At 41.1% G+C, this 12518-nt stretch overlaps 1 protein-coding gene across 1 annotated transcript; it reads right to left on the bottom strand.

Moving 5' to 3' along the window:
* Positions 1-8315: 8315 nt before the first annotated feature.
* BECN2 (beclin 2) lies at positions 8316-9614 on the bottom strand. The gene has a single exon (XM_067715058.1). It carries the CDS (start codon positions 9612-9614, stop codon positions 8316-8318), a length of 1299 nt encoding a protein of 432 aa, XP_067571159.1.
* Positions 9615-12518: the final 2904 nt, after the last annotated feature.

The raw sequence follows: 12518 nt of genomic DNA, 5'->3' as shown, positions 1-12518 counted from the left end.
CTTAGAGGAAAACATAGGCAGAACACTCTATGACATAAATCACAGCAAGATTATTTTTGACCCACATCCTAGAGAAATGGAAAGAAAAGCAAAAATAAACAAATGGGACCTAATGAAACTTAAAAGAGTTTGCACAGTAAAGGAGACCATAAACAAGACCATAAGACAACCCTCAGAATGGGAGAAAATATTTGCAAATGAAGCCACTGACGAAGGATTAATCTCCAGAATTTACAAGCAGCTCATGCAGCTCAATATCAAAAAAACAAACAACCCAATCCAAAAATGGGCAGAAGACCTAAATAGACATTTCTCCAAAGAAGATATACAGATTGCCAACAAATACATGAAAGAATGCTCAACATCATTAGTCATTAGAGAAATGCAAATCAAAACTACAATGAGATATCATCTCACACTTGTCAAAATGGCCATCATCCAAAAATCTGTACAAACAATAAATGCTGGAGAGGGTGTGGAGAAAAGGGAACCCTCTTGCACTGTTGGTCAGAATGTAAATTGATACAGCCACTATGGTGAACAGTATGGAGGTTCCTTTAAAAACTACAAATAGAACTACCATACGACCCAGCCATCCCACTACTGGGCATATACCCTGAGAAAACCGTAATTCAAAATGAGTCATGTACCAAAATGTTCTTTGCAGCTCTATTTACAATAGCCAGAACATGGAAGAAACCTAAGTGTCCATCAACAGATGAATGGATAAAGAAGATGGGGCACATATATATAATGGAATATTACTCAGACATTTTAAAAAAAGGAAATTGAGTTTTTTGTAGTGAGGTGGATGGACCTAGAGTCTGTCATACAGAGTGAAGTAAGTCAGAAAGAGGAAAACAAATACCGTATGCTAACACATATATATTGAATCTAAGAAAAAAAAATGTCATGAAGAGCCTATGGGCAAGATGGGAATAAAGACACAGACCTACTAGAGAATGGACTTGAGGATATGGGGAGGGGGCAGGGTAAACTGTGACAAAGTGAGAGAGTGGCATGGACATATATACACTACCAAGCGTAAAATAGATAGCTAGTGGGAAGCAACCACGTAGCACAGGGAGATCAGCTCGGTGCTTTGTGACCTCCTAGAGGGGTGTGATAGGGAGGGTGGGAGGAAGGGAGATGCAAGAGGGAGGAGATATGGGGACATATGTATATGTATAACTGATTCACTTTGTTATAAAGCAGAAACTAACACACCATTGTAAAGCAATTATAGTGCAATAAAGATGTTAAAAAAAAAAGTTTTTTGAGACACTTCCCTTGTGGCACAGTGGTTAAGAATCTGCCTTCCAGGCTTCCCTGGTGATGCAGTGGTTAAGAATCCACCTGCCAAAGCAGGGGACACGGGTTCGAGCCCTGGTTCGGAAAGATCCCCCATGACGCAGAGCAACTAAGCCCATGCACCACAACTACTGAGCCTGCGCTGTATAGCCCACGAGCCACAACTACTGAAGCCAGTTTTCCTAGAGCCCGTGCTCCACAACGAGAAGCCACCACAATGAGAAGCCTGCAATGAAGGCTTCGCAACGAAGAGTATCCCCCCCTCACTGCAACTAGAGAAAGCCCACAAGCAGCAATGAAGATCCAATGTAGCCAAAAATAAATTAGAAAAAAAAAAAAGAATCTGCCTTCCAATGCAGGGTATGAACGTTTGATCCCTGGTCAGGGAATTAGATCCCACATGCATGCCACAGCTAAGAGTTCACATGCCACAACTATGGAGCTCACAAGCTGCAACTAAGGAGCCCATGAGCCACAACTAAGTAGCCCGCCTGCCTCAACAAAGACCCAGCACAACCAAAATAAATAAATAAAATAAAACAAAATAAAATAAAAAGTTTTTGAATATATAAAACATTATTTAAAAGTTAAAATTCTGTGAAAAATATGCTCAGAAAAGTCTTACATCCATCTCTATCCCTTCCACTTCACTCCTTCTCCAATAGGTAACCTAAATTGAACAAAACCACTGCTGAAAGACATTTTTGAGACAATTGGTAAAATTAGTTTCTTCCTCGAGTTTTAGGTGAAACCAAGGTATAAATGATAATTTTATTAATATGGCTATGATATTGGGGTTATATAGATATAAAATGACATTCAAAAAAGAGTGATAAAGATTTGTGAATCAGTGCATATAGAATGGTCTCAATTTATAAAATAATAGAAAAGAAGTCAGAAATATGATCAACTTGGCCCTCTCTACCTGATGCCCAATGAAGATTGATACCGGACTTCCCTAGTAGTCCAGTGAGTAGGACTCCACGCTCCCAATGCAGGAGGCCCAGCTTTGATCCCTGGTTAGGGAACTAGATCCCACACGCATGTCACAACTAAGAGTTCACATACTGCAACTAAGAAGCCCGCATGCTTCAACTATGAGCCTATAAGCCTGCATGAGCCCATATGCCGCAACTAAAAGATTCCGCATGCCGCAACTAAGACTCAGCGCAGCCAAAATAAATAATTTTTTTTTAGAAAAAAGATCTTAAGAAAAATAAAAGATTGTTACCAACCTCTATTTTAAGAGAAATCTTCAATGAGATCTTGAAGTTGTGCTGTGTCTTACTTATTTCAAGTTGCAGATTGAAGTCCAAACATTACTAAAGATCAAATTCCTCACTTGCAAGAACGCATAGATGTCTCTCCTCCTCACTCCAATTCATTTACTTAAGAACAAATAACATTTCTTTTACAGGATTTTCGCATTGATAAAACTCTTTCATAAACTTTATCTCATTTAGTTCTCAGAGAAACCATGTGAAATAAGCCAGAGGTTTCAAATTGGCCGAAGGGCCAAATGTGGCCCCCATAACTGTTTTATTTGACTCAAAATGTTTTCAAATATTTTGATTAGATACTGTGATTTAGAAACAAAGAAATGTCTTATAAAAATCTAGATACTCAGGTTCCCCTGAAAAGTTGGAAAATCTTGAAGCAGGGACCCAGGATTCCAGGATGGAATTGGTTGAAGCTGCAAAGCCCTCAACCCCTATAGATAGTTCATGCACTTTCCAGTTTGCCACATTCTTAGGAGGCCAGATTTCTACCTTCTTGTCTATAGCTAAGGATACTTGAGTGTGCAGCTCTCCAGAGTTTGTATCCTTCCCAAGATGACCCAGATTGAGGAGAACTCTACTCCAGGGTTGCTTCCCCTCTACTGCAGAGTAGCCATGGCTTTCTAGCCATGCCACTGACTTTCAGCTTCCTACACAGTTCCCTGTAGAGAGATCTGCTCAAATACCATTGTCTAGAAGCTGGCCCAAGATTCTCCTGTGTAGCCACAGATAGAACTATTTACTGGTCACTGAGGGTCACTGTGATTTCATCAGGAGGCAACCATCCAGGATTCAATGAGTCTCCTCCCAACTGCTTTCAGAAAACTCTACTTAAAGGCTTTGTCTCTCAAGTGGCAATAAGTGTCTTTGGTTCTTCTCTACAAAGCTTCAATTCTAAGAGTTTACCTTCCTCTGGGGTGATAAATGTCCAGCAACCAAGTGATCCTCCTCACTTTCTAGTGAGACTTCTCTTCAGGGGTCCCAGAATTTCTTCTCAGCAGCTTCCCGTTACAGCAATGGAATAAAGAAAATATGAGCAAAACTGGACACTGCTACAACCACTGGAAGCCTTCACCTGCACTGGTCATAAACATGAGAACAGGCAATCCAGACATGGCTCTCATCTCTGTCATCCTTGACCCCGGGCCAAATACCAGCCCATTCTGAGAGCTCTCCTTTCACATACTTTTTCTTCAGATTCTTCCTTCTGATCTTGAATCTCAATGCAGTCCTTTCTCTATGGCCCCTGTAACCCTGTTCCATGATAAACTTCCTGTACTTCTTCCACTATTCAGTGCCCTTTTACTCTCCCTCATTCACTTCAGGCTTCAGAACTTGTTCTCCTTCTCCTTCCCAGTTCCCCTCACCACCATGTGCACATCCTCTCCCCAGTACCTCCTCAAAGTTGCCTGAACTACTTCTTGCCAACAACCTGCAGCTTTGTTATAAATTATCCATATCTGCATCTCCTCCCACTTTCTCCCTAGTCTCCAAGAGCTGTATTTTCTCCTGTTCTGAATAGTCCTCTCAACTTCCTTCATGATTAGGTTTATTTCTCCTCTGACATTGTCAATTTTTATAAGCCCCTACCCCACCCTTATGCACACACTGTATTTTTAATCTTTCTCTACTATACTCTTACTTTTAAAAATATTTATTTATTTATTTGGCTGCATCGGGTATTAGTTGCAGCACATGGGCTCTTCATTGTGGCGTGTGGGCTCTAGAGTGCGGACTTAATAGCCCCGTGGCAGGTGGGATCTTAGTTCCCTGACCAGGGATCGAACCCAAATCCCCTGCATTGAAAGGTGGATTTTTAACCACTGGACCACCAAGCAAGTCCCATACACCCTTAATTTTATACTGTAAAAATTGTCAGATTTGTCTCAGTTTTAGAATCCTCTGCTTTATCTATATTCTTCCCCATTGGTCAAAGGTCTCAAAAGAATTGTCCACATCCACTATCTCTACTTCTTTACTTCCGTTTCACTCTTCCATCAACTGCCGGCTGGATCTTGCCATCATCACGCTGAAAGTTCTCTTATCAAAAGCAACAAAAATCTCCTATTTTTCTTCACTCTCTTCTCATAACTTTCTGGAAGATTTTTCTTTTTTCTCTTGCTTACTTCTGTTTATTCACCTAATTCTCTAACTATCACCTGCTATTTCCTTCATGAATTTCTCTAGGGCTGGTGTTTATGGGGACACCGCACCTTCCAACTTGCTGACTTAATGAGTGTTCTGTTCACTATAGTCTACACTGCTTCTGCTGTGACACTTCTAAAATGCAAGTCTGTGACTTCTGGTGATTTTTCTACTGTGGCCAAGGTGTGTAGGGGTGGGCTTTCAAGGCTCTGTACTGGCTAGAAATTCAAAATTGGTGTGGTATTGATGACCCTCCAAGACCATGGTCTTTCTTATGTCTCCATCTTATTTCTCAACAGCAACACTCCCACTGAAACACACTGAGTTGCAGCCCTGCAGCTCCTGGCTGGTGGCCTGTCTATGCTTTTCTCTCTTTGTTCCAAATGCTCCCTCTGTTAAAAAGATTGTGACTTTGGAAGTCTGGAATGGACCTGACAGTTTTCATTTCTTACAAGTCTTAAGTGATGCTGGTACACCTTTTTCCATATTTTACTTTTCACAGCCTGGAACTTCTTTTTCTCTAAAAGTGATTTACCTAAGACAGTAACAGAAGGACAAATGCTGCACAGTTCCACTCATGAGAAATCTAAAACTGGGATTCCCTGGTGGTGCAGTGGTTAAGACTCTGCCTGCCAACACGGGGGACACAGGTTCGAGCCCTGGTCTGGGAAGATTCCACATGCCGCGGAGCAACTAAACCCGTGTGCCACAACTATTGAGCCGGTGCTCTACAGCCCGCAAGCCACAACTACTGAGCCCATGTGCTGCAACTACTGTGCTGCAACTACTGAAGCCCCTGCACCTAGAGCCCATGCTCTGCAACAAGAAAAGCCACCGCAATGAGAAGCCCACGTACCACAACGAAGAGTAGCCCCCACTCACCGCAACCAGAGAAAGCCCACGTGCAACAATGAAGACCCAACGCAGCCAAAATAAATAAATAAATAAATTTATTTAAAAAAAGGAAAGAAATCTAAAATAGTCAAACACATAGAAATAGAGTAGAATGGTGGTTGTTGGGGACTGAGGGAAAGGGGAAATGGAGAGTTGCTATTCAGTGCGTATAGTTTCAATTGTGCAAGGTGATTAAGTTCTGGAGATCTGCAGTACAACATTGTGCCTATACTTCACAACACTATACTGTACACTCAAAATCTAATGAGGTTGAATCTCATGTTAAGTGTTCTTAACACAAAATGAATGAATGAATGAATGAGTGAGTGAATGAATGAATAAATAAAACTGATTTACCTTTTATTTCAGGTGCCTAAAATCTCTTGGCCTAGTAGTTTCTGACACTCAAATGACTTCAATGGAAAATATGTACCTATGTGAGAAATTTGGAGATGGAGAGGGGGAGTGGAGATAGTCACAAAATGAAACAGAATAATTCTGTGATTTATTCATTCAATTATTCATTGAGGATCTACTATGTGGCAGGCATTGTGCAAACCGTTGGGGACATAACTACAAACACAATATACATAGTCCATGACTTGATGGACTATGGCCTAGAGCAGGGGTCAGAAAACTATGGCCCACAGGCCAAATCCACCTTGCTGTCTTTTTTGATGAATATAGTTTCACTACAACACAGCTATGCCCATTCATTTACACATTTTCTGTGGCTGGTTTTATGCTGTAACAGCACAACTGAATAGTTTCTACAATTTAGTAATTGCGACAGAGACCACATGGACCAAAAATCTTAAAATATTCACTATTTGGCCTTTTACATAAAAAGTTTGCAAAACCCTGTTCTAGAACAATTGATAATATAGTTTTCTGTGCAAAAGGATTTTTGTTACATTATTCTTAGGAATTTAACAGTTTGAACTATTTTAAAATTCTCTTTCTAATTGTTACTTATATATAGAAATACATTTGGTTTTTGTAATTGACTTTGTAGTCAGTGAATTTCTTAATTCACTTATTAATTCTAATCATTTATGTGTTGATTATTGGGATATCATTACACAGTTATGTCATGTGCAAATAAAAATTTTATTTTTTCCCTTCTAATCTTTATACCTTTTACTTCTAATCTATTGTACTAGCTAGGATCACCAACACATGTTAAATAGAAATACTGATAACTAATATTCTGTATCTTTCCTAATCAAGTGGAAAGATTTTTTTTTTAAATACAAAATTTTCATGGAAATACTTCATATATTCAAGGAATATATATTCTTGGAGTTATTTTTTCTCTAACTACTTTTAAATATTCAGTTTATATTACATGTTTTATAACCTAATCTTTTTACTTAATATATGGTAAGCAATTTCATTAAATATTATGTAAATATTCTTCTGTAACATCTTAATACCTACATGGTATTCCATTATATGCTTGGACCTTAATTCATTTAACCAATCTCCTAGGAGTTTTCTATTACCTCTGAGCCTGTGACAAATTAGTCAACTTCTCTTCACATTTTCCACAGCAATGACTTCCATTTACAGATGCTGAGTATGTATGAGAGGCTGTTCTAGGCACCATCTGGACTACTAAGCTAAAGTAGCTCTCAGGAAGTTTGTAGTTTGGTTAGAAAACACACAGAGAAGAGCATGGGCAAAGACCAGATGGAGAATGGACTTAGCATGTTTGGGAACAGAAAGGAGCTGGGAGCAGTATAAGGTGAGCCTAGAGAGGCAGGCAGGACAGATCACCCAGGCTGAAAGCCATGGTAAGAATTTGGGACTTTATTCTGAGAGCAATGGAGAAGCAGGTAAATGACATGACACAATTTGATTTTTTTTTTTTTTAATTTTTTGGCTTCACTGCACGGCGCAGTGGCATGTGGGATCTTAGTTCCCCAACCAGGGATGGAACCCATGCCCCCTGCAGTGGAAGGGCAGAGTCTTAACCACTGGACTGTCAGGGAAGTTCCACAATTTGCATTTTTAAAAAGTCTTCTGGCTTTTACAACCTTCAGCTCTCTGTAAGGGCTCACCTTGTGACCCTTACCTGACCACTGATTAGCAGAAATGTTACCAGTCCTCTCTGGCCACCACAGCCCCTCACCTCCAGGTTAGTCTCAACATAATGGCACAGCCCAATGACACACTTTTCACTTTAAATCATTGAAGAAAGTGTTGAACTTTATTGAAAGTTTTTCTGGGATGAAGAGGAAGGGTTTACACTGTATATCACAGCAGAAATGTAATAATCTTTCAACATTTACTTCCTGACTCCAAAGTTCCACTACATAAAATGGTCCAAGTACTTTCCTCATAAAAAATTAAAGACCTCCACCTCTCTCCTTACTACCTCATCCTCTCACCCCCCACCCACCCCTCAGTTCTCTCTGCAATCTTTATCCCTTCTTAAGGAGGAATAATCTTGTCAACCTATGATTTCACCTTTGTCATTTTGAATGTTTGTCTGGGAAGAAAGGGAGAGGGAGGACAAAGCAAAGTCTTTTGGTTTGCTCTGGACAATAATCTTAAATTAGTGCCTGTATGGCCATCCATTTTTTAAATTATAAACATATTCTTCAGTTTTAAATTTTATCTGATAACATTTCACAAATAAAATCTTAAAGCAAAAAAAAAAATCTCTCTCTCATAGAAAAAAAGTTATTTTTGACAATATCTTAAGGAGACCCAAGTGAGACTACACTCAAAATTTATAAGCATAAGCTTGAGTGCTTTTGTCCACTCCTCCTCTGTGTTCAAGTGGGTTCTGATGGAGTAGAATCCACCACTGCTTCCGGGGTCTTCCATCAGGCCTTTCTTCACATGAATCTTGTAGGGCAAACAGAGACCTGACCCACCTTTCTCAGCCAGTTCCTTGAACTGCTGCATGCAGTCCAGGAAAGCCATCATAGCCTGGTCAAATTTGTTATGCAAGAAAACATTCCGCTTCCCATTAGAGAACAATGGCAGCTCAATGCAGTCATCTGTTAAAGACTTCAGATAGGAATGGTTTCCACAGGGGATGAGTCGGTACCTCTGAAACTCCAGTCCAATTGTATTGGACAGGGCAAGGAGCAGCAAGGCTGTCTGTCCCCAGGCTATGTTAATCTCATTCCAGCACACAGGGACAGTGGGGAGGCAGCCCAACCTGAAGTTATTGATGGTAGTTAAGGGGCCATCATGCCAGATCTCAAATGTGGCATTAAAGATACTGGTTTTCTCCAGCTGGTGCCACTGGATCTGGGCGTACCATAGCCGCTTCTCCACACTACTCAGCTCGTCATGTAGTTCTAGTTGTTGCCATTTCAATTTACTGTAGTCCTTCTGGTACTGCTTTTCTTGCTGGTCCAGCATCTCAGTCTCTGCCTGGGCTGCCTCGAGATCTGCTGCTGCTCTTTCTCGGTTCTTTTCCACCTCCTCCAGCTCCTGGACCAGCCTCGTTTCCTCCAGCTCCAGGCCCTTCAGCTTCTCCTGCAGCGACTCCCTCTCCTCACTTATCAACTCCCTGGTCTCCAAACAGCGTTTGTAGCTCTGAATCTCAGATTCTGTGATGGTGAGTTGGACGTCCAGTTGCTCTAAAAGATTGTCAGTACAGTCCTCACACATGGGGTGGTCCACATCTGTTTCACCAGAGAGGATGTCAAACATGTCGCTTGCAGCCTTCTGGATGTTACTGAGAGTTCTCAGGGAGCCCAAATTCCCAAGCAGGGTGAAGCTGTCAGGATTGTCCCAGGACGTTCTGCCACCAGGGAGGCCAGGAAGGGTCCTGTACGAGGCACCTTCCTGTAGATTTTCAAAATCTGCCTCCTCCCTGGAAGGAGGGTCTCCCTCCTGGGTTTTTCCTGGCTCCCCCTGAGCTGGGATGAGCATCAAAGCTTCAGGTTCTTGGGAGGTCTCCATGGACTGATTCAGTTTCAGGGGCTGGCTGCAGCGTTGGCAAATGAAGCAGAGGGAGGACATGGTGGAGGTCTTGACTCTCACCTTGACACTGTTCCCTCCCTCGGTCGCCAGGGAATTAACCCTTTATACCTTTTAAAACTCTTTCTAGAGGAGAGATTCTTTTCAAATGCATATCTCATCTTGTCACTGTCCTAAAAACCTTACAATGGTACCCTCCTTAGATACTTTTAGACCTCCCTTAACTCCTTATAGACAAGTGACTCTTTCTAAAAAGAAAAGCTGATCATCTTACTCCTCCTTTAACATTAAAGAGTAATCTTTCTAAAACTAAAATCTGATCATGGACACCTCCTTAAAATGTTTAATGCCCTTATCTTAAGATAAAGTCTAATCATCTTAACCTGACACCAAGGCCTCTGCCCATCTTTCCAGCTTTTCCTCTCCCCATTTCCTGCCACCCTCACCATGTACTCCTGCATAATAACTGAATTTCAGTTCTTCCAACATTTCTTATTGTTCTGTCTGACTAGAACACTCTTCCTTTCCCTCTTTACCTGGATAACTTCTACCCATCCTTTAGGGTTAGGTGTCATTTCCTTCAGGAAGCCTTCCCTGACTACCAAATTTAGGCTTTCTGTTCTGATGACACATTTCACATTCTTTATCACATACTAATGTAATGGGCATACATGGAAAATATATTAGTTTAATTAACAAATCACACCAAATAATGTAGTTTGGAGGTTATGTATTTTGCCATCAGCTCAGCCAGAGATTAATACGCCAAGCATTTACGTAACATAAAAGAGCAAATAACAAAAAACTTTACAAGTATGTTGACTTCCATAGACAACCACCCAAGTAAGCACATTATGTTAGCCAGAAGTACTTGCTCTGAAATAAAACCCTTGTGGACTTCTAACCCGCAGTTATTGACTTGATGGAGTGGAGCATAAGATAAACGCACACAGAAGAACCCAGTCTTAAATGGAGACCACAGTAAGGGGCGTAAAGTCATAGGGACTTTCTCTCCCAGTGTCCAGCAGGAAGCAGCATGCCAACCACACCAGGAGAGGCTCAGGGCGGGGGCAGGAAGCCTTCCTGCAGACTCACTGAAGTGTGGTCCAGGACCTTACCAGTTTAAGCACATGAGGCAGTTGTGCTGCACTGCACTTCATGCTGAGGGACTTTGCTCTAGCAAGGAAACACACCTCCCGCTGGCCACCCTTCACTGTAGTTTTCAAACCCCACTTAATCAGTCACCGTCATGGCTGAAATTGGTAATTTACACTTGTTACCACTTAGCTCTTCACCAGTATCCTATGTGTGTGAACCTCAAAAATTCCTGGGAGATGGGAAGACTGGAAGTGCATTAAGGTAAAGAGAGGTTGAACAGCTAGTCAAGGGTCCTTCTAGCCCTCATAACCTCTCTGAAATGCCTCAAATCAATCCATTATAGAAGCATCCTCTAGAAGTTGGGAACATCTGATGTATAGGCAACCTGTCAGAAGCACAAGTGACAAGAAGACTTGCTATTGGCATCTGAAGTGGGGGGCTGGAGGCTGCCTTGTGGGACTGATCTCTTAACCTGTGGGATCTGATGCTATCTCTGGGTAGATAGTATAAGAATTGAGTTGAATTGTAGGACATGCAGTATAAGAATTGTGTCAGAATTACTTGGTGAGGAAAGGACCCACACACTGTGATTGGGAGCATAATCCTAGTTGGTGTCAGAATATTATGGAGTCAGTGTTTAATGGGGACAGAGTTTTAGTTTGGGAAGATAAAAATTTCTGGAGATGGACAGTGGCAATGGTTGCACAACAATATGAATGTACTTAATACCACCTAACTGTATACCTAAGAATGGTTAAGGTGGTATTTTATCACAATTAAAAATAAAATAATAATAAAAGAAATTAAAAGACCTGCTTAAAGCAGCTGTCTCTCGGCAGTAAGTAAGAGAGTTATTAGAAACTGGCTGAAGAGCACTTTTCTACTTGCTGAATGGGATGCTGCCCGATTCATGAATCATTTAATAAATCCAATTAGGTCTTAAAAAAAAAAAAGACAGAAAAAGACAAAAGAAACTGACTGAAATGTTGTTCATTTTCCTGGAGATTTAAAATGTCCTGGGACTCTCAGCTGGGCTCAAAGTGCAAGGCCATCTCATTGTTAACTAGAAAAAAATATTCACAGCTCAAAAAGACTACCCAAATATGCCTCTGTTTGCTATGATTAAAATCGGAAACTTCATGTTATATATCTTACCACAATTTAAAAAAACCTCAAGGCTGCCCTGTCCAATGGGCCTTTGAATGTCCCGTTTCCTTTATAAACTTCCACAGACTGAGTGTGGGACATGCAAAGTGTCTGAGGAAGGACTTCTGCTGCTGCAGAGGCCAGAGACCTCGGGGGCCCAGATGTGACTCATGCAGAATAAAAAGGCAATGATCATAATTACAGAGGAGGCTAGCTTTATGGTTCACATAAAAAAATCTTGAAAAGGATTTTAAGCTTTATTTCATTTTATTTTGCTTCAGACTAACCAGGTGTCCTTTCAAGGTCTCCTTGCTAGCAAGACTCCAGATAAGTTATTTGGATCAAGCTGGAATGAAAATATTTTCTTCAAGACTCAAACCATCAAAAGAGCCAAGATTCTGGCTTTCTGTCCCAGGTCAGCTGCTGATTTAGGAAGTCATTTAAGCTCTCATTCTTCTTAGTTAACTTCTGTGAAATGGGTGTAATGCTGGCAATTAAATGTTGTTCACAACAGCTACGAAGCGGTTTCCAGTATATGGACAAGGCAAAGTACACTGAGCACCCTCCTTGCTTGGCACAGTGTGTGGGTTAAGTGCTCAGTAAATCATTGAAAATTCCCATGCCGTCAGTGCTCGGAAGTGCTCAGACTGAGGGACTATAGCTCCCACCTTCTGCCACTCCCTACTCATTTCTAATACCGTG

This window comes from Pseudorca crassidens, chromosome 2 (assembly GCF_039906515.1).
Source record: "Pseudorca crassidens isolate mPseCra1 chromosome 2, mPseCra1.hap1, whole genome shotgun sequence".
NCBI lineage: Eukaryota > Metazoa > Chordata > Mammalia > Artiodactyla > Delphinidae > Pseudorca > Pseudorca crassidens.
This window is presented reverse-complemented; position numbering and strand designations above follow the sequence as displayed.